Source organism: Notothenia rossii (assembly GCF_949606895.1).
Source record: "Notothenia rossii genome assembly, chromosome: 1".
NCBI classification, from domain to species: Eukaryota; Metazoa; Chordata; class Actinopteri; order Perciformes; family Nototheniidae; genus Notothenia; species Notothenia rossii.
In genome coordinates, this window is record NC_136912.1 from 16,919,807 (window position 1) to 16,945,994 (window position 26,188).

Genomic DNA, 26,188 nt, shown 5'->3' on the forward strand with positions numbered 1-26,188 from the left:
ATACTGTGTGCTGCTCGTTTTTACACGAAGCAGAAGAAGAACTATGTACGTAGTTCTTTCACATTAGTCTGATTTGAACTCTCTGATAATGGATCTAATTAACTATCGCTAGTTATTTTAGAAGGCAAAACACTCATGAAGCAGGCACTCTTTGGATATTTATGAGCCTCATATTTCACTAACAGTGATTTCAGGTAAGTCTTCTCTTTTTTCCTGACAGCCTGAGAAACTTTAGATCCTACCGGCTAGCTACACTTAATTAACCTTATACTAAGCTAGCTGTCAAATCCTCAACAAAATCATGATTGTGTTGTACATTAACTGATATAGCTATAAACTGTCAAATAGTATCACACCGTAATATGCCAAACTATAGTAATTTAAGTTAGTTTTAAGGAGCTAGCTATCTGTTAAATGTCTAAGGAGTTCAGCTTTAACATTAGCCACCTAGCTAGGAGCAAGCCCCGGCTAACAGTATGGCTCAATTTAAAGCCATATGTCAAGGTGACGTGTGCAGGTTGCACAACTTACAGTGACACTCAGATACTCAGATGTTTATGTTATTGTTTAGTAGTTAAAAGATGAACCATTTCGTGAAAGTACCTCACAGGATTTGTAAAGAAATGTAGCAAAGGATGCTCCCACTTTACTTTGATTTGGTACAAGTTAAAGGATTTTCTTTATCATTATAACCCTTTATTTAAGAAGCTAAAACATTGTGCTGCTGAAGTGAAAATGACAAATCAACATAATCTACTTCATTTAGGTATGAAAATAGATGTTTATAGTCAACAATGGACAACAAACACAGCATTTCGTCCCTGTAAGATATACAAATTGGTGATACTGAATATATTTGGTTAGTATATTACTAATGTAATAACCGAATATATATATATATATATATATATATATATATATATATATATATATATATATATATATATATATATATATATAGAGAGAGAGAGAGAGACAGTTTTATACATATATGGGAGAAGAAGATATTAATACAATTCCTATAAACAATATCAATAGTTTTATACCGTAAATAGGGCTGCAATGACATGAAGAAAATATACACAAAATTGGCAGTCCGAATTAGATATATATAATACATAAAGGTAAATAATCACATTAAATCAAAAACCATAATAATATTCAAACAGTGCCATAAAGCAGGCCTGCTCCTTAATATGCAGAATTGAATTTAGTGGCAAAATATACCAAAGTATACTGTTAAGATAGCTACTAGAGAGAGAGACATTTCTATGACCTTTGGATATTTTTTATTGTCTATTATTAAATAATATTGCATGACAAGACAATATCCCTTGATTTTTAAACGTGTGTTTTTAACGTGTAAGAAGATACATTCTTTTGGGACCTTTGTTTATTTCCGGCTTGCTAGAGGTTTATAATTTGGTAAAGCTGTTTCTGTTCCCCTTTGCAGGACTTTGTCAGGTTTTGGATGGATTCAGCACCTGAGGTATTATTTCCTTCTGTAGTCGCATCCAGGGACCTCAAGGATCTGAATCCTGTACAAAAGCGGGAAGAAAATGGTCAAGTATTTTTGTAGTAACGCAGACATCAGGAGTGCGTGGGACCATGTTGTCGCTGCTTTCTGGCAGAGATACCCTAACCCATTCAGGTACTGTTATATGTTCATGATCAGTTTTAATTAGAAATGGCCATTGTAAAGGATGTGATGGGTGTCAAAAGTCAACACCAATGTTAAGATATTATAGTTTTAGCAGTACAGTGCCTGGAATTAAACCAATTATCTACATAATACTTGCTTAATGTTGTCTAGATATGAAAAAAAGGAAACGGCACAACTTTTGCATGTGAAATTTCACCAGCTAGACTAATTTGTAAGTAACATCATAATACAAATACAGTTTAGATCAGCCCTCAGTCATGATTCAGATACAGAACCGAGAACACACATCAGAGAAGTAATGCTAAGTTTAGCGTATTCATAGTTTCATAGCTGTGTGATCATTCTGTTTTACTTGCTTTATGACTGAATCTAACAATATCTTGAAAGATCTTTTCTCTACAATATCTAAACATCCCAGTGCAAAGAAAGCTTTACCAGAACAGAAAAAACACACAAATACACTTTTTCTTTTGATTGACAGCTTGGAAAAGTAGAACTCCGTTTTAAAACGGAACTGAAAATAATTTAAAGCAGACATGAAACCTGACATATAAAGGTTAGACAGGTTCACATTGTACATTCAAACTGTTTTTGGTACAAAATGATTTATCTAACCCAAACTGCTGAGGCCTCTTATAAACTCAGAATAAACTTGGCTGATTTTGTCACCCAACACTTGCTGTAGATCAGGGGCCGTATTCACAAAGTATCTTAGGGCTAAAAGTAGCTCCTAACTGGCGAATTTAGGAGAAACTCCTAAACATAATGGGCGTGTCAGTCTTAAATTTAGGACTCCTAATTTTATTCACTAAGAGCAATTCACAAAGTATTTTAGGCCTAAAAGTAGCACCTAAGTTTAGGAGAGTTTAAAAGTCCTCGAGAGGACTCCTAACTCAGTAAGACCTATTCACAAAGAATCTGAAAATGGCTGCGAGACGAAATGTTTTGGAGACAATGGAAGACTGTGAATTGATCAAGAGATATAGGCTAAATCGTGAGGGTATCAAACTTGTTGTGGAATTAGTGCGGGATGCAATAACATCCCCGACTAACAGGAATAACCCGATTAGTACGGAAATAAATTTTTGGGCAACACTACGATATTTAGCAACAGGGAAAATGCAACTTTGCAATGCCGACGATTTAGGAATATCGCAACCATCAGTCAGCCGTCCCATAAACCAAACCATCAACGCGCTCTCTAGACCACATATCATCCAACAGTTTATCCGGTTTCCTTTGGACAATCAACAACTACACAGGATCAAAGCCAACTTCATGGCAATTGCAGGTATGCCCGGTGTGGTCGGTGCTATTGACGGGACGCACATAAAAATAATTGCGCCATCAAAAGATGAGGACGTGTTCGTCAATAGAAAGAAAGTACATTCCCTCAACACGCAGATTGTTTTCATTCATCAGGATAGGGGGACTTGAACGGCGGTATGGGCTGTTATTGAAAGTGTTTAAGTGCTGGAAATATGCTCATTGGATAATAGTTTGCAGGGTGCTTTTAATTGCCTCTTTGATTTAATGCAATTTACGTATTTTTATTGTTTGCTCTCTCTCTTTAACGTGCATATACGTCATTATCGTGGTCTGCACAAACTTGTCATCATGCGTGTATTCTTCTAACTGCACCGTCCATAACTATTTGATAGGAATACATTTCTAGCCTAGGCTATTTCCTTGTTTTTCGGTGATTTAGTGGGCTCGTTTGTGGGATGTTGCGGATGAGTTTCACCGAGACCGCCTGCTCTGAACAACCAATCACCGTACTGACCGATTCTAAACTCATGCACGAGAATCGACGTAATCCATAGCAACGGCGCGTCACTCTTAGTTCACTCTTAGTGATTTATCCTTAGTATGAGTAGGTCTCAGCGGCTTTGTGAATAACTTTTAAGAAAAAACTCCTACGTAAAATGTTTTAGCGCGAGTTAGAAGCACTCCTAAGGCGGTAAAATGCTTTGTGAATACGGCCCCAGGAGTGTCCAACCACATACAGAAAAATATACAAAGGGCTGGGCCACTAACTAGAGGTGAGATTTATTACCTCATAAGTTCTGTTATAATAATAATTATATTTAACACTTATCAGTGTTTCCCACAGATCTGAAATATACTTAGGGGGGGGGGGGGTGTGAGGTGACAACAACATTAACAATAACCTTTCTGTTTTTCGCTTGTTAGCAGACCCTTCACGCGATGGCAGAGCGAACAGGTACAGGCAGGGCCCATATTGATAGCCCTATAGTTTAAATCCACTACCCACAAATAAACATATGGACATGGGTTACTATTTAAAAAAAAAAATAGTACATTTATTTAGGAACCTATCATGTGATTTTAAGTGGGGGTGGACCTCAAATCCTCTAGGGGGATCTGGGGGCATGCTCCTCCAGTAAGATTTTTTTTAAATGTTGGAGTTAAATGCATCAATCTGGTGCATTTTGAGGGGAAAATAAAGAGACTAGATCTATGGAAACACCATTGTTTATTTATTTTTGGTTCATTTATAGTTGTGAGTGTGTCTGGGCTCCTGAACCAGCCTCACCTGTCTCCCTCATCTCCCTCCTCTCCCCCTGCTCCTCTTTGAGGCAGCAGCAAAGACTAGTTTTAGCTCTCAACAAGTTTTAAAAGTCTTACCTTTTTTCACCTAGTCAACTTTTTATTTATTTTTCCATGCATATTTTACTAATCACTACCCTCTCAAATGGAAATATGTGTTTACATACATGATGTCCAAACCGTTTGAGACCCACTGAGAACTTAGAATAAGTTAACTATCTAAACACTCAGAGTCCTTGACCTCACCTGAGCTGAGGTTATCCCGAGCTTGACTGACACACAGAGACCAATCAAGGGCTTTGATTTATGATCTGTATGACAGTGGCCATGTCGGCAGGCCACATCATGTAAACAGCCAGTCACCCTCTGTGAGGCAGGCCACTTAACAGGCCAGGCCATCGGGAAACCCCCCGGTCCTCCCGATGGCCAGTCCGGGACTGGGTACAGGAGGCGTAGAGCAAGGGATCATTGTCCACAAGTTAATCGATCGCAGAGGGCGTCGTGGTCACGGACGAATACAAAAAAAAGAAAAACCTAAATGGGTCGCGAAATATACTTTGGCGGCCACTGTCACTACCCGATCTGCAGCCCTGCCCTATCTGCAGTGCGCATGTGCGAGATGGTCCGCCATATTTGACAACTACATACGGCAACCCAAGTAGGACACTTGACACATTGGCTTTTGGCAAAGCTCAAAAAGAAAACTCGTGAGAGATGAGTTATTGTTATTGCAACGTGATTTCACTATTATTTAACAACTCTTTTTATTGGGTTCTTTTATTTGGGGTTAAGTACATTGTCAAAATAAGTGAGAAATGAATTTAACTCCTGTTAGACAGCTATCATACTGAATAAATATTTACTGTGAATGTAAGCAAAAATGTATGGCATATAGCTGTCTAACAGAAGTTAAATCCATTTCTCACTTATTCTGACAATGTACTTAACCCCAAATAAAAGAACCCAATAAAAAGAGTTGTTAAATAATAGTGAAGTCACGTTGTAATAACAATAACTCATATCAGGCCGATCTACATCCGACCTCTGCAGCTCATCCAGAATGCAGCGGCTCGTCTGGTCTTCAACCTTCCTAAATTCTCCCACACCACTCCGCTCCTCTGCTCACTTAACTGGCTTCCAGTAACTGCTAGAATCCACTTCAAGACACTGGTACTTGCGTACCATGCTGAGAATGGATCTGGCCCTTCCTACATCCAGGACATGGTTAAACTGTACACCCCAGCACGTGCACTCCGCTCTGCATCAGCCAAACAGCTTGCTGCACCCGCACTGCGAGGGGGACCCAAGTTCCCATCAGCAAAAATATGTGGGTTTGCTATCCTGTCTCCAAAATCGTGGAATGAGCTCCCCATTGAAATCAGGACAGCAGAAAGCTTACACATCTTCCGGCGCAAACTGAAAACTCATCTCTTTAGACTCCACTTCGAACGATAGAACTATTAACAAAGCACTTACAGTATATACTAACAAAGGACTGGCTTATCTAAAGCCAGTTGAGTAGCACTTGAAATGTTTGGCTCTTTGAAACCTGATGTACTTATATGATTCTGTTTTCTTCAAGGTTGTATCTTCCTGGTCGAATGCACTTGTTGTAAGTCGCTTTGGATAAAAGCATCAGCTAAATGTAATGTAATGTAATCTCTTTCGAGTTTTCTTTTTGTGCTTTGCCAAAAGCCACTGTGTCAAGTGTCCTACTTGGGTTGCCGTACGGAGTTCTCCAATATGGCGGACCATCTCGCACATGCGCACTGCAGATAGGGCAGGGCTGCAGATAGGGCAGGGCTGCAGATAGGGCAGGGCTGCAGATCGGGTAGTGACAGCTGTTAATATACCTGGGCGGCCCGCCCAAGTATAGTCTATGTGTGGGAAACCCTGCTTATATAGCGCTTTTCTAAAAACTCAAAGACTCAAGTTTTCAACTTTAATTGACTGAATTTATTTGAAACTTGGGCCTATTAACACATGAATACTGTGAAATATATTTGATATATATTTGCTGAGTGAGGGCCGATTTCAAAATGGTCCGCCAGGCCGCATTTTGCCCCCCGGCCGTAGTTTGGACACCCCTGCTGTAGATGAAGGGAAGGGATTTTAAATCTCTACATGAATGGCAGCCATTTCATTCCAGTGTCTTCTTCTTGAAACACAGAGAAATATTGTCAGTAGTTTATAGAATAAAATAAAAAATGTTTATTTTACACACATACCTAATAGTAAAACCAGAGAAGCTAATAATGCTGCAGTGGTCTCTTAATTGTTTCCAGAGCTGTATGTGCACCTGACTATTTTTAAAGACAGACCTCATGACACATTGCTGTGTGTTTTTGTGTCCCTCAGCACCCATGTCCTCACAGAGGACGTTGTGTACAGGGAGGTGACCGCGGACCACCGGCTGCTCTCAAGACGCCTCCTGATGAAGACCAATCGGCTTCCTCGCTGGGCGGAGCGGATCTTCCCCTCTGGCATGTCTCGCTGTGTGTACATCATCGAGGACTCCATCGTGGACCCCGTCAACAGGAAGTTGACCACCTACACCTGGAACCTCAACCATACAACGCTCATGGTGAGGGTTCTGATTCTGTGTTCAGACCATTTCTTTCTTGGAAAAGTTGATCATTGTCACTGTTCTCACAGCCTGATCTATGTGCCTCAGCTTTTTACAGCCACAAATCTCTCATAAACCAGCTCCACATGCTTGGCACCAAATGGAAAAGCTGGTGAGCAAAGTGAAGCGTTTAGCAGCTAAAAAGTCTATTATATTTTCCCCTCAGGATATCCTTCATTCCGTTACTTAATTTGACCAACGTTAAAAACACAATTTGCCTCCGGATATAAGTGACGTCAGCTTAAGTTCGTTCTGCATGTTTTTACAGGTTGGCAGTGCAGTGATAAAAATTTACCAAGTTCAGCAAAAGCAGCAGGTACCTGCAACGTAATCTAATCATGTGGATGTTCCATAAGGGCTGCTCAATTAATCGTATTTTAATCGCAACTACGATTGTGGCTTGCAACGATTACCAAAACAACGTAATCGAAATAAAACGATTATCTTTGTGTTTTTTTTTTTGGTTTTTCAGTTGAATTATACTTAACGTTCAGGGTAATCAACTGTTAAAAACATACTGTTCACATTTTTTTTCTCCAATAAATTGATGTTTTCAAAGTAAATGGATAATCTTTTTTAATAATCATTTAAAATTTTTTAAAAATCATAATCTCGATTATTTGGGTCAATTATTGACCCAAATAATCGAGATTATGATTTTTGCCATAATCGAGCAACCCTAATAAGGGCCAGCAATAAAATATGAAGGAATGTACAGTATCTGAGTGAGGATGAAAAACAGTAAGAGCCTTTTGGGTTTTAAAAATAAGTAATGCTTAGTTGGTTGAGACTAAGCAGCGTTTTGCTAATAACAAGTAAGTGATTTCAACTTAAAAGGTGATGACATATCAGTGTTGTGATTTATCTCCAAGGGTTAACGTTTTCACATAGCTTCAGTGATTTAGGACCATTACAGGTTCAGTATTGCATCATTCTTAACACACTAAACCAGGGGTCGGCAACCTTTTTGATATGAAGTGCCATTTAAAAAAAAAATTGTTATCAGCGTGCCAACGATCGAGCATTATCAACGGGGGGGGGGGGTTGAGGAGCTTGACGCTCGTCAACTATCAGCAGGAGGGCGGGGGGAGCCTCGCTGCAGGGAAGCAGTGTGTGGACCTGTCAACGCAACTTATGATGCCGAATTTAACAAACACATTTAAATAGTTGGTTTAAACGGCATAATAATAAGGACAATCGTCCGTTCTGTGATTCTCCAGAACACACATGTTATGATATTAGGGTCATGCAGAGTGAGATGAGATCGCTGTCCCTTTAAGAGAGAGAGAAAGAGGGGTGTGGCTTTTGCATGTGTGTTTGTGGATGGTAGAGCGACAGTGAGGGAACGTGTGTATGTTTCTGGAAGTGAAACGAGGAAGCAGAAAAACAGAGGTCTGTGATGTATTTTGTGAAACAGAAGAACAGCTAAATAAATGCAACGGCCTCCAAAGAAGAGCTCGCCTCTGTCCAGTCATTTAAGCTAAAGTGGGTTATTGAACCTGAAGCTTGTTGCTTCTGCCCTCCTCGACTACGGTCTGGGAGCCGACAGGAAAGTTCAACACATAGATGGCCAGTCCGCCCCTTTGTAGCATATTATTTAGATGAGAGATGAGCAGATCGCCAAGGGGCTTTCAACTAAATACACAGCCACGCAAAAACTGCGGCATTTGTACAGCTCCTTATGGGTACTGCAATTAGTGAAGTGCTTTCCTCCGTGGTGAAACGATCAGCACTGCACCACGGAGGAAAGTCACCTGGAGTCAAGGAGAGCGGGGCTGCGTTGCGAGCATGGCTTCCTTCTGAAGGTAACGGGGAGACGCGCTCTGGCGGGGGTCTCGTTCAGGATCCGAAAATACAATTTAAATATGTTGCACTCTTATTCCATTTATTCCTAGTGTGCCACTGGTTACGGTGCCGCGTGCCAATGATGGCACGCGTGCCAGGGGTTGCCGACCCCTGCACTAAACATTAAACAGTATGTTCAATTCTAGCAAAAACTGAGATCTTCAAGAATTGAGATCTATATTAGAGAAAAAAAGAGCTTACGGCCCGTCTAAACTTCAGGCATCGAAAAATGCTTTCAACGCTTCGCCCATTCACTTGAATGGGGTGACGTGGAAGAATTTTAATCTTCGCCGAACTGCATTGTGGGGAGCATGGCATGGCTTTGCAAGCATCACGAGCATCTATCAACATGTTCAACTTTTGAGGCTCGATGCTTGGCATCAGCCAATCAAATCCCATTTATGCAAATCCCGCCAGTGCAAGCGCTAGCGAATCAAACCGCGTGGATGCTGGGAGAGCCAGACCGCAGTTCATTTCCTCATATTCCAAACGAGATATTACGGTAGCAAATCACCCGGTTCTTTACGACCAGAACTATTTACCGGGATACAAACCGGAGGAACCAGGCATGGAGGGAGGTGGCAGAGACAGTGGATGAAACTGGTAGGTTTTTCGCCTGTTTGGAGAGTTTATATCCAGTTTACTTCGTTTTAACATTGCTATTGCTTTGTATGTCGGGGGCGGGAGATTCATGTGATTGGTTGTTGGTCGCGTTGCTCGCAAAAAATCGCCAAGCTTCAGACACGCCCAGCTTCAAGATTTGTTGATGCCTGTAGTGTAGATGGGCCGTTAGTGTTGCGGTTTCTCCCTGCTTTGTACTGTAAACTATGTTGGCAGAATAAGAAAAGACTGAACGTCAGTCAGGTGTGGCTGCTTACCCCTCAAGGGAGGAGGAAATATTAATTCAACCGGCCTGATCTTCAAAGGAGGCGAGCGTTTGAACACAGAGAAGAAGGGCCTTGACATGACTTGTACATTATGCAGCCTTTAAAGTGTGCTATTTCCACACTCTCACTGCTGCACACTGTACGCTAATGCAGGAGGGATTAATGCTGCTCATGTTCTTAATCTCCTGCAGTATGAAACTCAACCGGAAGTTAAGATAGCTGACTGGTTGTGATCAAAGACATTTTCTGATCAAAGCATCCAAATCTTTATGGAAAATACATTAATGTTCCCATTTAGTTATTTCCTGTGCTCATTACTTTGATGTATTGTTAGCTAAATGTACGGTGGCCTAACAGAGATGTCCTCATTCACATAGTGGTGAAAATCATGCAGGAAAAGTGGATTTTTCTTTTTTTCATTCTTTTTTTGTAAAATAAATCACCTTTTAAGCCCCTGTCTGTGGAAGATAAACATTTATGAAATTATTTTACTTTTGTTTCTGTACTGTGTGGATTATTAGGACAGTTCCACTGCCTTGTCCTTTTTATTAATTTGCTGTTTTTTCTTTTCCCGCTCTCAGTCGGTGGAGGAGCGTTGTATTTTCCAAGACTCCGCAGAGCAGCCGGCCTCCACCCAGATGATACGTGAGGCGTGGATATCCTCAAACGTTTATGGCGTCTCCAGACCTATTCAGGTACCTTTATTCTCTTTTTGCAATAATAACCCATGCTTTTATCAACATGTTAAACTGTCCTCAGTGAATGGTACATTTTCATCATATTGCACACAATATCTCTTTTTTTTTTTTTTTTACTGCCAAAGTTTATTCCATATTTTATATTTTACTATATTTTTTATCATTTTTAATGTTATTATAGTTTTTAAAAAATAGTTCTATCTGTTTTTTGCTGTTGTTGTTTAACTTTGATGTATACACCATGACACCAAGTCAAATTACTCGTACGTGTCAACCTACCTGGTAGAAAACCTGTTTCTGAATCTGTTTCTGATATTCGTATTTTAAGAAAACAGCCGTTACTTTCCTAGAAATGCATTTGTCACTGTAGATTTGTAATAGCAGTAAGCAAGTAGCAAAGCATGCTACATTTATTTACAATGACTAACTATTATCCATCCTAGATTGTAGAAATATATATTTGTTTAAGTAAATACACAAGTTTGTCTATATTTAGATGGTGATTTACAGCATCAACATCAAGAAGGCTTCAGTTTGATTTGTTGGTATGTGTAGTAGAGTATGAGCAGTAGAGGCGTGGGAGCCTGTGTGCAAATGCCAACACAAACAACAAGTGGGAGATTCAAAGGAAGAAGTGAAAACGGTGCCAAAATATGTCCAGAGAAAATAGTTATTGTTAGATGTTGAAGATGCCCGGCTTGCTTTGAAACCCCCGGAGAGACGGAGAGAGAGGGCTGTTAGCTAAGTGTGTTTTTTTTTTTTACGGCTCCCTCATGCTAAGCTGTTTCCTGTTCTCTATTTTCCCAGGAGTTCGGATTGGCCCGATTCAAGAGCAACCAGGTGAAGGCCATGAAAGGGCTGGAGTACGCGCTCTCCAACATACAGGGTACGTACACGTCACGGCAGAAAGAAGAGGGAAACAAAACAGTTTATTTGTAACTGTTGCTATTTCTGGAGAGGGCAAACTTTCCCTTAAAACATCAGGCCTGTTGTAAACACTTTATTTGACTTATTGATGGTGTTATTTATATGTTCCCTTTACTTTGGTTTCATGCTCAAGGTGTGTTTTCATGAATCCAGTAATAATTGAGTTGGGTCGCCTCTGACATCGAAATTCAATCGTTCAGCCTCAGGAGTTTGAAGCCAATACTCTGGAATTGGAAAGTTGTCAGCATTGCCTAGAAATCTACCCCTACATGGTTTCCTAAGAAACAGGTTAATTTGAGCAGCCTTGAGGTCCTTTTCGCTCGGAAACACTGTGACTGCAAAGGGATATGAAACCATGGCAACTACAGTGACAAACACGTCTGAATTTAGACTCAGACCAAAACAATTCAGGCTCTCTATGCTGCATAAATAAAATATTAAGGAGCAGGCACTGATGAAAATATCAAACATTTTAAATTATTTACAAAAATAATGATAATTACCTTGATTAAATCCATTGTTTGGTCAGTTAATTGTCCAAAATACATTCAGAGATGATAAAAAAAAAACAGAATCTGTTCTGCTTCATTTACGTCTCCGGCGTGAAACAGTTACGTAATGAACAAACTAATTGCTGAGAAAATAAATTAAAGTTTTTTGGTTGCAAAAGATTCAGACACTCTAGCAACCAATGAACTGCTTAGCCCATCAAAGGCATTGCCACACAATTAAGAATAAAACCTGGAAAAATTGAATTTGGAAATTTTTTACATCAAACTCTAAGGAAGCCATCAGATCAGTGGTTCTCAACTGGTCAGGCCTCGGGATCCACTTTTTCCTTAGTCAATAGATCGCGACCCGAAATTTTGAACCACTCAAATCTATTCAACAAAAAATGGTGCCGTAATATATACGCTTTTCGGAATACATTATTAAATAAAGTGAAGTACAGTGCATATATCCCTTATATCCCTTCACAGAACAAAAGTATGCCTTTTTTAAAGAGGTTTAATGAGATGATGGAGTCAAAGCTGAACTGTACAACATAAAAAGGCACACATGCTGAAAACCTAACCCAGGAGATTTTTTGAAATACTAAAATATAAACTACGCATTCTGGTACACTGAGAAGAAAATTATTTAATGTATTACTACCCGACATATTAATAATATTTTATGCCATTGTTTGTTTTTAACTTTGTTCTGACAGCTGAACTTGCTGCTAATCACAGAGAGAAGAGTAAAGAGGAGATAGTCTGTATGAATTACTTTAAATTGTGGGTAAGGGTAGATGGCTCCCATTGTTCTGTGAACTGTCAATCATCAAACCGGGGGTCGTATTTCATTATGTGTTCATTTTTATCTGAAGTTGTACCCATGGATGTATAAAAAATAGTTCTACCGCAAAGTTAGTCTCCGTGGGGACTTCCGGCAACAATCTTGATTCTGATTGGCCAGACGACTTCAAAAAACATCAGCAAAGACGTTTTATTGAGAAACCGTTTGTGGTCTCCGGTACTTCCAGTCCAACGCCTACTGCATGCAAGGCGTTAGAAAATCGGGCCTTCAAAATAAAAGTTTGAACTTTTTCCAAAAAATAAAAATACTTTTTTACCAGTTGAGAACCACTGCATTAGATGATGGAGCGATGCGTTGTTTAGCAGCGTTCCCTAACAAGTGAGTTGTGTTGTGCTGATTCAGCGTACTGTTGTCTGAAAGGACGTTCTCCATTGTTGCCCCTGTGTGACGGCACCGCAGGGATCAGGCTGAGTGTTGTGGTAAGTCTGCTCGCAGTGAGGCATCATTTACCCCCCCGGCCTGCCCAGGGTGTCACATGATGCCCAGTATGAGCCTAACAGAGTAGAGCGAGTAGCTGATGTAGTGCCCGCCTCCCCTTGTGTGTGTGCAGATAGAGTCTTTGTCTTAAATAGTCAGAAACTAGGAGAAACGATGACTCAGCATTTGATCTAGTGTTGTGTAGAAGTAGATAGTATTTAGTTTAGTAAATCCTTATGACCCCTATTTGTTTGATCTAAAAAGTGAACCCTGTGAGAGATTGTGGTGATTGTCATTCTACATGTATATACAATTTATGCGCTAAAACTTCAACTTTAAAATGGCAAGGTAGCTGAATTAACCTATGGAGTAAAACTCAATGCAGCTTCTAGTTCAATCAGGAGAGACGGTTTTGATGTAAGAATACATATTTATTGCCAGGAATACACAGATGAATGTAATGGAGCTTTGGCGATTAGGCCCCGTTGTGCAGGAGTATCATTCGGGAGGGGAGAACCGATCCGATGAAACCCCCTGGGGTCTAGACACTGGTGGTGGTGAATGGATAGCTGGGTCCGGTCTGAATGGGAGTGGCTTAGCTTGACCCTGGATTCAGAGGGACCGGAGGTGAAAAGGAGTGGAGGAGGGTTGCGTTGAGTCACCTGAAATGACAGCTGTCAGAGGGGGAGAGCAGATTTAAAAGGTTTAGCGGAGCGCTATGATAGGCTTGTGTGAATAGAGCGAAGCGATTGGTGGGGAGTGACGCCCCCGATCACTTATTAGGCGAGTTCACACCAAGTACTTTTCCCACAAAGGTTCCTGAGAACTCTTTAGTTCTCATGAACTAAGTACAGATCGCGTTCACACCGGAAATTTGACATCACTTCTTCTTCTTCTGCTTTGGGTTTACTGGCAGGCCGCAAACAACTTCACGGCGTATACTGCCGCCCAAAATCCCCGGCCGGAAGTCCCCGGAGTGCAGGGACTGGCTTCAGTAGAAGCTGCTGGGACTCCCAGCAGCTTCTACTGAAGCCTTCAGAGTAAACGGCCAGAACGCCGACACCTCCTCATCACTCCACCGCTCCCATGTTTTATTTTGTGTTGTCATAAGTTAGTCTCTCTGCGTTTCTGCGCTGGGCTAATGCTAATAATGATAATAAAATGGCGGCTTCACAAACATTTATGGGAGTTTGACGGGGCGTGATTTGCATTCCGCCCAGCCAATCAGACACAGGAACCTTTTTCTCCCACGAAAGTCCCTGCTCTCTAGCAGGAACTGAAAAGGGGGTAAAAAAGGTTCTCTAGAACTAATTTACCGTAATTTTCGGACTGTAAGGCGCACCTGAATATAAGCCGCAGCAGCTAAATTGAATGATGTGTACATATATAAGCCGCACTGGACTATAAGCCGCAGGTGTTTTAATGTTTAATTACCATATGTAAGGGTTCGTGCACAGAGGGGGATTGTTGGGAAAGAGATGGCTGTTTGAAGAAGCTCCCATTTATTAACATTTCAACAAACAAGTTGCATATTTGCATAACGTATTCAAGTGTTACCATTTAGTGGAATAGTAGCTACAGAACATGTGCTGTGTAAACTGTACTGTGTCACATAGCGTTTCAGACACACAAACTTTTCAACTTTCAAACTTAAACGGTGCGCTCCCAGCGCACGTACCGGCAGTGATCTACAGCAGTGGTTTTCAACCAGTGGTACGGGGACAAACTGTCTCGCTCTCGTAATGTCTGTCTGTCTCGCTCTCGTTCTGTCTCTCGTACCACTCTCGGTTCCACTTTTACTTTTGCGCGCTACCTGTCTCACTCTTTTCCGGCCTCCAGCTTTTCCTGCTGGAGCCCGCCGCTTAAAGGTGGGGGGCGCGGACCGGCCATAGAGCCCATAGAGTTAAAGGTGGTGGACTGTAACCTGTAAAATCCATAGTTTTAAGAGGTCCCTTAGTGGCCGTTAGCTGTAAAAATCCATAGATTAGCCGCAGGGTTGAAAAATGGGGAAAAAAGGTGCGGCTTATAGTCCAAAAATTACGGTAGTTCCTGGGAATTTTTGGTATGAACGCAACTAAATCGTAGTTCTCAGGAACCTTTGTGGGAAAAGTACTTGGTGTGAACGCGCCTATTGAGAGGAGAGAGAGTAGTAACATGGAAATAGTAAAGAAGGTCTTCCTGGTTGAACTTACGCCAAACTTCATTTGTATGCTGTATAAAGTTTTACATCTTTGAATTAGTGAATGGGGTTGAGACTCTTCTTGCCTCATTGAATTTGTGATTTGTACACATCTTATGTTGTACAGTATAGGCAAACCCTTGTACTTTAGACATGGTGTCAATTACTGCATTTAGCCATGGTATGGCAGTACAGTCAATCATAAGAGCTGCGGTACAGAGAGGACTTCCATGTTCCTCTGAGACTGCCTGGTTGAACGTTATGGTATGAAAGCATAATGCATTCATTTGAGAAAAAACATCTGGTCTTTGTTTTTAGAATTTTAGAAATGTTTAGAATTTAGAATTCTTAGAAAGGTTTCGATGAATTAATGCTGATGTTTTTTAAATGAAGGAGGCCGGTTTGGTTTGATTTGAGTTGTGTTTTGAGGAATTGAGAGAGACTTGTGTCCTTTATTAATATAGAAGGTGTTGTTATATCATGTATTATTGTCCCAGCACTTTAAATCAAATAGCACAGTTCCCTAAGGATCAGAGTCACTGATGGAAGCTTCTCGCAGGACTTTGAGAACAACATTTTAATGTGAAATTACTTCACAGTAATTTGAGATGATAATAATAAAAACTTGAACCAAGTTTATGCTGTTTTTACTTTTCACATCTATGGATTAGATCGACAGTGGGATAAAAGGTTCATGTTATAGATCCACATGTAGCTCAGCAGCCTTGTTCTTCATGTTAATTAGCATTACTGCTCCACTCTACTGCTAGCAAGGCCCCGAGTAAAGGCTGATTCAAAACTGTGAAATAATCTCACTAAAGATTTCAGAGAAACAGGTAATCATAATAAAACTCCCACAGTGAATAGCACACATGAGTTTTTCTTTTGTGAGTGTGTAGGAAAACGATGAATCTCAAAATACAGGTACGGTTCTTAGTACTTTTAATATCAGGTGTTGTTTTGTGAGGTTCATGTGGTTCCTGCTGTGTCGGTGATCAGACAGCAGCAGCAAACCTTAGCCAGTTACTCACCATAACCGACACTTCAAGTTATCATGAACTTAACATAGTAAAGAAGAAAGGTGCTTTTATATTTCAGCTTAGGGTTTGAGCAGCCGATTGTGAGAGGGGTGCAGAGAAGAGGAGGGGAATAAAAAGGCTGAGATGGATAAATAATGGCAAGAGACAAGGTTATAAGTAAGACATGTCTGCCACAATAAGAAATGCCAGAGAGATCTCATAAGTTAAAGTCAGCTCTTACAAGTTATTTCATTCTGCTAAATGTCAATGTATGAAGGCCTGATTTCAACTGACTATACACTTTTGTTCAACATAGGTTTCTTCAGAATGACACATTTTTAAAGCCTGTAAATATATAAAGTAATGTCAAAGTAATTTAAACCTCCATGGCCAAGTTGATCCACGCATACCAGCTACACTTACTGTACCTTTTTGTGAAAAACATAAATATATATATCACAATAAACAAAGCCCTATTCACAGCCTCACGTAAGACCAATAGTATTTTTGAACCTGCTTTAACACAATGAATCCCTTGTATCAACATCACCTGATGTCCCCCTCAGTCCCCGCCCCTCCCGTTGGACCACGATGTCTGCTTTATTCCACCAGAGGAAAATAAACATCTAAATCTGTCACTACAAACATAGACCATGGGAACGCTGAGTGGTTTTTTATATTGTGAAAGTACCTTACGGTGGATTTGAACTTTGTTTAGGGGCTTTCATAAAAGCCCTGACATCAGTTTTATTTAACGTTGACTGAGACTGATTCAGACACACAAACAACTCGACTTTAGTGAGTAAAAGGAAACGTGTTAAAACAGGTGTGACAGTTACAAGTAATGTAATTGTAGTATGGGCTGATATCACCGCCCACTCAAACCTGCATGGTGCACATACGTTGGATAAGGACACAGCGGCATGCAGTGATTGTGGTTTTTATGTTTCTTATGAAATTGAAGCCAGTTTGCACCTTTTTGAATGTATTTGTTGTCATTTAGATGATATGATGTCGAAAGGTAAAGCATTTGGTGTGCTTTGTATCGGCTCGCTGCAGTTATTGTCTGAATCGGCAGCTCTGTCTGGAGGAAGCGGCTCGGCTCGCCTATCTTTCCGTCTTTGAAAGTTTTAGGAAGCCGCTCGGTTTGTGATTAGTTTTGTTGTTCTTACGTGAGGTATTTTAGGTTTTAAGGGTTCACAGTGGGGTCAGGCACAAAAAGCCAACGCAGCACTGAATCCAGTGTGAGGCAGTCTGCAGCAGGATACAGATGTGGATGTGCTCACTTCAAGACTTTATCCGAAGCATTTTCCCTTTTTAGAGGAAATCCATAAGTACGTAGGTTTGCATCTTACATGTCGAGATATGAAGCCTCTTCCAGACATCTTGTTTACCTGGAGTCATATCACTGTATTTATCTGCTGTCGGGAGACAAAGCCACTTTAGTAAAAGAGATGATTTTACATTTGTTAAAGAAACTTTTTATGTGAGAGCACTTCATAAAAACATTTCCCCTCACAGTGTGACCAGGGCAAGTTAGACTAGATCTTGTAAACAGCAGAAATAATCGGACCAGCTGTCTCCCTTCTCATATTTTCACATTTAAATCTTCAAGAGCAAGTTACGCTAAATCTATTTATTAGATATAAAGGGAACCATGTTATGTTTGAATTATAAATGCCATTTTGCACCGTACCAGATTATAGCCTTAAAGGTGGGGTAGGTAATTTTGGAGAAACCAGCTCGAGTGCGCTAGAATTTGAAAATACACACCCGGAACAAATCTGCCACTTCCTTACAGAGCCCCTCCTCCAACACACACGAACGCGCACATGACCAATGAGGGCACGAGATAAGTTTGTGCACAGATGGAAGGCTGACAGGCAGGTAGGCCATCCAGTTATTTTAGCCGGGCCGGCTAAAATGATTGGTCGTGCTTTTTACAGCGCTACGGCTTCCACAGATATTTTTTAATGTTTTTATTGTCAAAGCATTTAATATATTCATTGCTATCGGCATGTTAAGAGCATTCCATGGAATATAACAAAAAGTGTTTCTGAAATAAATTACATACCCCACCTTCAAGCTAATTGGCATCTCTAGTCGCTGGGCATGTCAAAAACAAAAAACGCACAATAACAAATAGTACAAACACTGATATGTTGAGCAAGAACAAAGTCACCAAACACAAAAACAAAGCTGCACACAACAGCTCATCACAAACGTATGCTTGGCAGTTTAAAGTCATAGTGACCACTAGGTAGGATTCAAGGTCCAGAGCTTTTAACTGACTTGGTGAGTTTATTTGAAAGTGCTGCAGCTCCTCACATCGTCAGGCAGGGACTTACAAAAACACAATTACCCAAATGCAGTGCGAATAAATGGTATGGTACAATCTTACCGGAAGGTATTTGAGGATAAAATGATTTTTACTGAACAAGTAGATGCAAAGTCGTGTAGTAAAGGTCCTCTATGTCTGGACACTTTAACACAGGGGTGTCCAAACTTTTTTCACCGAGGGCCACATAAAGGAAAATATACGAAGGGCTGGGCCGCTCACTAGAGGTTTATTGCCTCATAAGTTCAGTTACAAGTTAGCAAAATCAATCAAATGTAGGTAAATGATGCTTGTGAGTGTTGGCAGCTCATCCCTTAAAACAGAAGCCTCAGATTGATTATAATAAGGAGAAATAGGAAAGTGTATTTCAAGCTTGTTATGTAAACAGGTCATTGGGCTTTTTTCTTATCAACTAAAATGAGAATGTTTCCAACTTTAATTGACTGAATTTATTTGAGAAGTGGTCTTATTAAAACATGAATACTACTGTGTAATATATTTTTACATTTATATTTAAGAAGTACAATATAAGACGAGCACAAGTTTCATTTGTGGGCCATATTTCATTATACTTTTTTAATTAGCTGAGGGCCGATTCAAAATGGTCCGCGAGCCGCATTTGGCCCCCGGGCCGTAGTTTGGACACCCCTGCCTTAACGGCTTGATGTGGACAGCAACGTTATGCATTTCATGTCTGAAAGGGGCTTAAATAAACTAACCCTGAGCGTTCTTCCTCTCTCTGGGCCCTCAGGAGAGACGCCCCAGCGGCCTCTCAGGGACCCGGTGAAGGCCAAGGGGGGGGCCAAGAGCCTGGCTTCAGCTGCGTCGGTCCCACAGAAACCCCCGCAGTACGTCTGAGGGGCCGCAATGTGGAGCGCTGTGCAGGTGACATGAACTCAACACCGCGCCTTTTCATCTCCTCCATCTCCTCCACTGGACTGAGGGGTTTTGGGACCTCGCTGATCGGCGGTTCTTTTGTGTGTTCTTGAAGTATGAAGCAGCTACCGTGACCTTTCTGTCTACGTTGCGTCTCAGGTGCCGAGACTTCATCTGAAAAATATCGTCTCTTTGGGAACTACGTCATGTTTATAAATGCACATTTTCTTGTCTTGCCATGTATGTAATTTATCTATTTTAATTTATTAATCTTATTTTCATGTAAAACGATAAAACTCTTCTTAAAAAGTTGCACACTTTGGACTTCAAGTAATATATTATTGTTATAGGTTCATCCTAGGGCTGCTCAATTAATCGTATTTTAATCGCAATCACGATTATGGCTTGCAACGATTACGAAAACAACGTAATTGAAATAAAACGATTTTTATTTTTTTTTTTTTATTGGTTGTTCAGTTGAATTATATTTAAAGTTCAGGGTAATCAACTGTTAAAAACATACTTTAAAAACATTTTTTCTCCAACAAATTGATGTTTTCAAAGTAAATGGATAATCGTTTTTAATAATCGTGATATCAATTATTGACCCAAATAATCGAGATTAGGATTTTTGCCATAATCGAGCAGCCCTAGTTCATCCTCTGATACTGTGAGTGTGTAACTTTAGTTAAGCTTAAACAACTAAAGGACCACGACAAGGAATTGTGGAATATTCAAAGGGCGAACCCCCTTTCTTAATGATTTCTTACTTATTTAACATTTTCTGGGGTCGAGACTCTTCATGTCACTTTCAAACACATCACACAGTGTGTTGTACGAGTGTCGGCACGCAGAGTCCTCTGTAAAACTGCACATAACAATAAAACACTTGGTTTAAAAGCTACTGGTACCGAAGCTCTGATAATCACAAGAAACCAAAGTGACCTATATAAAAGTCATAGTGAGAAGGTTTTCTGTGTTCAGATTGACTTTGTGATGTCTCTGTTTGACACTGAGGTCGTTAAGGAACCCTTTTTATATCATTTCCTGGGTGTATGAAGCTGAAGTAATACTGAATATGACATTTGAAAGATTTCAGTGATTGCATTCCCTTTTTCTAGATGGGCATTTCTGGACTTTGCTGCTTCAAGACTTGAACTCTAATAGTTAGATATATAATCATGTGATGTATGAATGCTTATTTAGAATTATGCATTTGTGATACGGGTGTATCTAGAGATATAAGTACGGAGTAAGAAATGTAAAAACAGAATGGTTTAGATTTTTAATAAAAAAATATAATATATTTTGTTACTCATTCAAAAATATTTTCAACCTACCTTGCAAGTTTAGAGTCTGTTGTCTTGTTTTTTCATTGTGAAATTATGCTTTATTAAAATGTGCTAAGTTATTGATTTAAATGTGCCTCTTGAGTTTATCACTTTCTCTGCTGTGACAAAAAGATGAACTCTGACCTTTCAAACCAGTTACTATTCCAGATCAGTTTCACAGCTGCACAAACAGGAAGCCCTTTAACATCTGAACACAGATCTGCATATTCCCGCTGCTTTGTTGTCTCAGCGCTTCATAAATCATTCACCAGGCAATGATGAGGCCGCGTATGTATAAAACATTTTAATTATATTACAATGAGAGAATACACAATACCTTCATGCGTTTGCCAAAATGTAGCCAGCACCAGGTACACGTGTGTACACACACTCACACAAAACAAAACAAAAGAACTTATATATAACATCTTCTGAATGCATATTACACATTCGCTAAAAAGGAACATATTCACAGGTCTCTGGCACAGAACTCTCCCTTCTCTGCACAGTATGTCAGCCCACAACTAACTCCTCTCACCCCCCCCCCCTCCACTACAAATACCAGCAAGCCTCTGGGTACAGAAGATGAAAAAAAAAAAAAAGACAAAAAGGCTGGGGGTCTGGATAGCGGGATGCTGACCTAAAGCCTACAAGTACTTAAAGCTATTCGCCTGAAATCACATTACAAATCATTCTGCATGGAAGGTTTCAAAAGTGACAATTTTTTTGGCAGGAATAATATTTAATGGAAGTGTCTGTTTATGTAAGAACCACAGCTGAGCAATAGGATGGTGGTTCTGTTTCTGATTTCATCCCACCTCCCACCCTCTCTCTCTCTCTCTCTCTCTCTGCTTGCTGACTTCCCCAAATATCACACTGTGCTTTTGTGCTCTTAGAAAAAACCCAACACGCTGAAGTAAATCTCTGTGCAACAGCAACATGAAAGCAAATATCAAACCTCGCCTGTGCTCGCTCTGATGACTCTTAAATCGTGCTTTAATCTCAAAAGGAGTTTTAATGAAGAGTCCCATAAACATGAACCTTATTTTATAAAGAAAGAGGCAGTAACATATTCTGTTTCCTCTTAAAGGGGCTTTAACCTGATTGAACCGTCTTCATTTATACAATCTCTGGAAATAACTTTTTTTTCAAGGCACATCATTAAAAGATTGTCCATAAACACTATCCATCCAGCATTCAGACTAAATGTTACCGCGTCCAGTCAGCTGTTCAAAGCCCTTCTGAGTGTGCTATGTACATTTTTCAATAATGCCATTTATTATAATCTCATATCTGGCCCTCGTCCCATTCACTCGGTCATGTTTCCGCTGGGAGGTTCTGTGCAAGAGAATCACTTTATGCATTAATCTGGTTCGCTTCGTTGTTCATTTCTGACATTTCTGATACAGTCATGTACAAATCCATTGACATAAATGTAAACTCTTGATGACAAATATTAAAAAAAACGTTTTTTAAACTCTAGTTGTTGTTGTTGTTGCCCTCCTGCAGTGTATGGAGAGAGTGCAGATAGGAGGTCATCAAAACAAAATGTAGAGTTGGTCACCATAAAATGCACCACAGAGTCGAAAGCCAAACCACCTGCTTGCCTTTAAACCCCCCCCGCCCACCCCCAGAAAGCACGAGATGGTAATATTGCTGTGTCTCAAGAGGTCCCCTGATCAGCGGGTAACACTTTTACTGGGACGGACCACTGGGAGCGCGGAGGATTACACCTTTAAGCTGCCATCGATTGGATTATTGTATCACTCCCATCCCAGTGACTCCCATTGAACGAACAAATAGTCAACAAAGAACAAAAGTAAAATAACAAAAACAAAATAAAAACTTGCTTCAAGCCCAGAAGTTTTGAGCCCCGTTGGTGGCCATTGGGGGCGACTGGAAGCTGCCATGGGAGTTTACCAGTGTGTGGTTTTGAAAACATGTTCTGTGACAGAGGCAGCGCTGGCAGACGAGCGGGTCTTTGGGGGGGGGGGGGGTTTGTGCCTAAAACAACAGTAGAGAGAGGGGCTTTTTTTCCAAATGTATTTATAATGAGATCTTCTCTTCAAGTGCCCATTGCTCATGGAAGTGTTTTGGCATGGTAAAGGGTGGAAATCTCCCACCAGAGGGAGGGTGGGACAAAGAGAAGGGGGAGTGTGACCTGAGTAGGGAGCGAGGGTGAGGAGGAGGTGGGGGGGGGGGGGGAGGAGGAGGAGGTCTAAGGCTCACCAAGGCACAGAATGACAGCAGGAGAGTCACCCAAGGGAGAGGGGCCAGTGTATCAGCTCCCCTGCCCACACTCTCCCTTCAACAAGCCTGGCCTCACGTCCGTCTGTCTCTCATATATATTTATATTTTATATTTATACATAGATAGATATACTCGCTCTTTTTTGTCTTTTCATTACAAGAGAACATTTATGAAAATATAATACAAAATGTAATACAAGAAATATAGACTACACTGGCTAACATCACTTTGAGTGACATGTTGCTTCTTTTGTTTTTTGTGTTCTTGAGTCTTTTGTAGTTTTTTTTATAGTTTTTTGGCAGACCTGCCATGGTGGACAGGTCTTTTTTGTTTTCAAGTGTTTGAATGCCAAGCTCTAAAGACTGCCAGACTGAGGCCTAATGATTATTAAATGGTCAGAGAGCGACAGAAGCGCCCCTTCCGTCAATAGTGACTATCTTGAATAAGTTACAAGCCCTGGAGACGAGTAACAGATAGCAGAGAAAAAGAACAATTAGTCTTTGTTAAAGAAATTAAACTGAATGTGATTAGTTAGAAGCTAAAGCAAACGCCTCTGCAGAGAACACGTCCTTAGAGCTGGCCCTTTTTTTTTTTTTTATCTTTTACATTTTTTCTCTCCAAATTCACAGCTTTGACTTGTTAATCAGAAAGACAGACAAACATCCGGACACACCTGAACACTGTTGAAAAAGCAACAAAGCTGTAGAGGAATGGGAATTCTGGGTAAATGGCGTTGTGAGTACAGAGAGGGATCCTTTAGTGAACAAGAAGAAGGAGAATTGCTCCTTTTTCCGCTGGTCCGCTCTCAGTTAGCACCCACTGGCCGTTGAACAGGTAAAAGTCTCCGTGACGTCTCATGGTCCTCAAGAATTGTTTAAACACTCAGAGGAACAACCCGCCTCTCGTATTTATTGCTACATCAATTCGCTACTGAGAAGGAATCACAAGATTTGAATCAATGTTTAAGGAATAGAGTTTTTAGTAATGAGGCAACTCCTTTTTTCAATTGACTTAGTAGTCCATCCACACCATAGGGTGGTATAGTGTAGTGGTCAGTAGTGTGGAGTAGTGGTGAGGCAACCCGACCACAGGGAGACAGTAACTGTGCGTCTATATACAATAATGATTCTCTGCTACAGCTCTGTACGTTGTCTGTGGCCAGAAATCAGCCCTGTTTTGAAGATGCATGCATTTGTGTGCAGACGTAGCTACTGGAAACGTCCTATTTTTGGTGACACAGACGCAGCACTTTGACATGAAAAAGGGGAACAAATAAAGGAATAGTTTTACATTTTGGGAAAAAAGAAGCTTAGTTAGATGAGAAGATCGATACCATACTCGTGTCTGTTTGCTAAATGTGAAGCTACAGCCAGCGGTCGCTTAGCTTAGCATAAAGACTGGAATTGTAGGAGAAACGGCTCAAAACGAAAGCTAATAAATACATTTCCCCAAAATGTCAAACTATTACTCTAACCTTCTCCATTTTTCATTATTTCAAGGAAAGTGCGTGACGCCTGCAATAGCTGCTCCGGTAAATCTTATATTGTGTAAAGGGAAGATACCAAATACCTTTGCGTGTTGCAATTATTGCAGAAAATACAGAAGTGCTTTACCTTTTACATCACAAACACGGTGCCTGTCTGGGGTTGCTATGGCCTTATAGAGAATACAGGAAGTCTGTATTTTGTTTTTTAACTCTCCTAAACTCCCTCGCTTGTTCTTTCTCTCTTGCACACACACACACACACACACACACACACACACACACACACACACACACACACACACACACACACACACACACACACACACACACACACACACACACACACACACACACACACACACACACACACACACACACACACACACACACACACACACACACACACACACACACACACACACACACACACACACACACACCACAATTAACAAGTCAAAGCTATAAGACACCCCAGAAGTCCCCAATAAAACCCACAAACTCTGCTCTCCTCTCTATGAGCCTGTGGCAACACTAGGTAAGGGGGTGTGATGGCAGTGGGAGGGCAGGGGGTGTGAAGGGGGGGGGAGGGTGCGGGTTCAGGCAGGATACAGTAGGGTGAGGTAGGGTCAGTGGTCAGGGGGGTCAGGAAGGCTTTTTGAGTGGCATTTAAGCCCCATGCACTTCCTGAAGAGCCGGGGCCAGGAGAAGGGGGGGGTTCACCTCCGCTGTTGACCGGTCTGGTGGAGGTTAGCGGGCAGCAAATGGTCGGGGAAGGTATAGGTGAGGTGAGGGGGGGGGGGAAGCGTGGGGGAGGAAGCTGGTTGGGAGGTGGATGTCCGCTCGGCGTCCTAACAGTGGTGCGGCTGCAGTCTGTGGGAATGTGTGGCTGTGTAGCTGGTGTCGCTGGAGCTGCTCTGGAGGCTGTAGTGGTCCTCCTCCTCGCCGTCGCTGATGCTGTCCACGCTGTCCGCCTCGCCGGGAGTGAACTCCATGCCCTCGATGTCCACGTCTGCAAGCGAAAAAAAGAAAAACACACATGGTTACATTTGGCACTTTTCAGTTTCATAAAAAAGTGAGAGGAAACTGTTTATTTCCACCAAAACTGTGGGAATATTTATGAGGCCGCCTGCAGCGCCCACGGATTAAACCCAGATTTAGGCAGCCATTACCACACAGATCTTTGTGCTCCCAAAGCTTATCCCCCTCCATTGATAAACAACCGCATGTGTGTTTACCTCATCCAGGATTAGTAAACACACTGTAACAGTCCAAACTGAGCTTTTACGTGACACCAGTGAGCAGCACATTGCACCTTTGAACTCTGGGTATGCTGGAAAATAACTAAATTATACAACCTGTAGTGCGACTGTATTGAAAGGAAAAAAGTATATATAGACAGAAAGAGAGGAGTTAGACACCATTAACGCTTTAAATATTAAGTTAACGGCAATCCTTTTTAAAATAGACTTTCCTAGAAGCTTGGTGCTCATAAAGTTAAAAAAATTGCCGAACACAGACATCCCTAGATTTCATTGTGATGTCAGAAAAGTGGGAAGTCTTGAGCTGCCAATTTTCTATCCAAGAAGCACTTTTAAGGAAGTATACTGGCTCCTTTAGTTGATATTGGCTGCTGTTTCAGGATAATGATATTCAAATAGTACCTGAACCTGCCCCTGACTTTGAAATAGAGAAGATTACTCTTTTGTAATTTTGACA

At 40.9% G+C, this 26,188-nt stretch overlaps 2 protein-coding genes across 2 annotated transcripts in view; one reads left to right on the top strand and one right to left on the bottom strand.

Moving 5' to 3' along the window:
- Positions 1 to 24,843, top strand: prelid1b (PRELI domain containing 1b). The gene is made up of 6 exons (XM_079671621.1): positions 1 to 194; positions 1,454 to 1,651; positions 6,593 to 6,818; positions 10,174 to 10,287; positions 11,098 to 11,176; positions 19,281 to 24,843. Exons 2-6 carry the CDS (start codon positions 1,560 to 1,562, stop codon positions 19,385 to 19,387), a joined length of 618 nt encoding a protein of 205 aa, XP_079527747.1. The 5' UTR covers positions 1 to 194; positions 1,454 to 1,559; the 3' UTR covers positions 19,388 to 24,843.
- Positions 21,026 to 26,188, bottom strand: part of mxd4 (MAX dimerization protein 4) — a 27,246-nt gene continuing 22,083 nt past the window's right edge. The window contains exon 6 of the mRNA XM_079671508.1: positions 21,026 to 25,481. Within this exon, the coding sequence (XP_079527634.1) occupies positions 25,321 to 25,481 (161 nt within the window). The 3' untranslated portion in view covers positions 21,026 to 25,320. The remainder of the gene's footprint in view (positions 25,482 to 26,188) is intronic.